Raw genomic sequence first — 495 nt, 5'->3', positions numbered from 1 at the left:
AATAGCATCCTTTGGTAGAACGTAATTGCCTGTAACTTTAATATAAAGATGATTCGTTTTGTGTCGTGGTTGAATTTGTAATACGTGTACTTAAAATATATATGAGTCGACGGGTGACACGATTAAACATATTTGAATCGGATTACCTATTCTTACGTCCTTATTAAGCTTCTTACCGAATAGTGGTGCTACAGGAAAGAGCCTCAATGTTTCCAAAATAACTCTATCCAGATACTTCATATTTATAATGTCTTGGAAAATACACTCCCTGTCGCTGTCATGGAATATTGAGTCCAATTCGTCGTGCACACGTGCCTGCACAATAAAAATTAATATTAACATTGACATCGTTTCATTACGACTTCAGAGACTTTCCGAGTCTTATGCAATGAAATCTCCATTCGAAAAAAGGAATGACAGTCAATTCGAATTGAAGTAACTATTAAGGAGTGAATTCTTTTATTTTATGATGTGTAATGACTGTCACTATATGGC

The 495-nt window shown here is 34.7% G+C and overlaps 1 protein-coding gene across 1 annotated transcript; it reads right to left on the bottom strand.

Moving 5' to 3' along the window:
• Nucleotides 1-6: 6 nt before the first annotated feature.
• LOC106751266 (cytochrome P450 4g15-like) lies at nt 7-489 on the bottom strand (the record flags this gene model as incomplete). Its single annotated transcript, XM_014632127.1, has 2 exons — nt 147-489; nt 7-35 (listed from the first exon to the last, which is right to left on the bottom strand). Coding segments are annotated over exons 1-2 (231 nt in total), but the record flags the coding sequence as incomplete, so codon positions are not given.
• Nucleotides 490-495: the final 6 nt, after the last annotated feature.

The sequence above is a fragment of the Dinoponera quadriceps genome, unplaced genomic scaffold (assembly GCF_001313825.1).
Source record: "Dinoponera quadriceps isolate SergipeBrazil2010 unplaced genomic scaffold, ASM131382v1 scaffold10347, whole genome shotgun sequence".
Taxonomy (NCBI): Eukaryota; Metazoa; Arthropoda; class Insecta; order Hymenoptera; family Formicidae; genus Dinoponera; species Dinoponera quadriceps.
The sequence above is the reverse complement of the archived record's forward strand: the minus strand, read 5'-3'. Positions and strand labels throughout refer to the sequence as shown.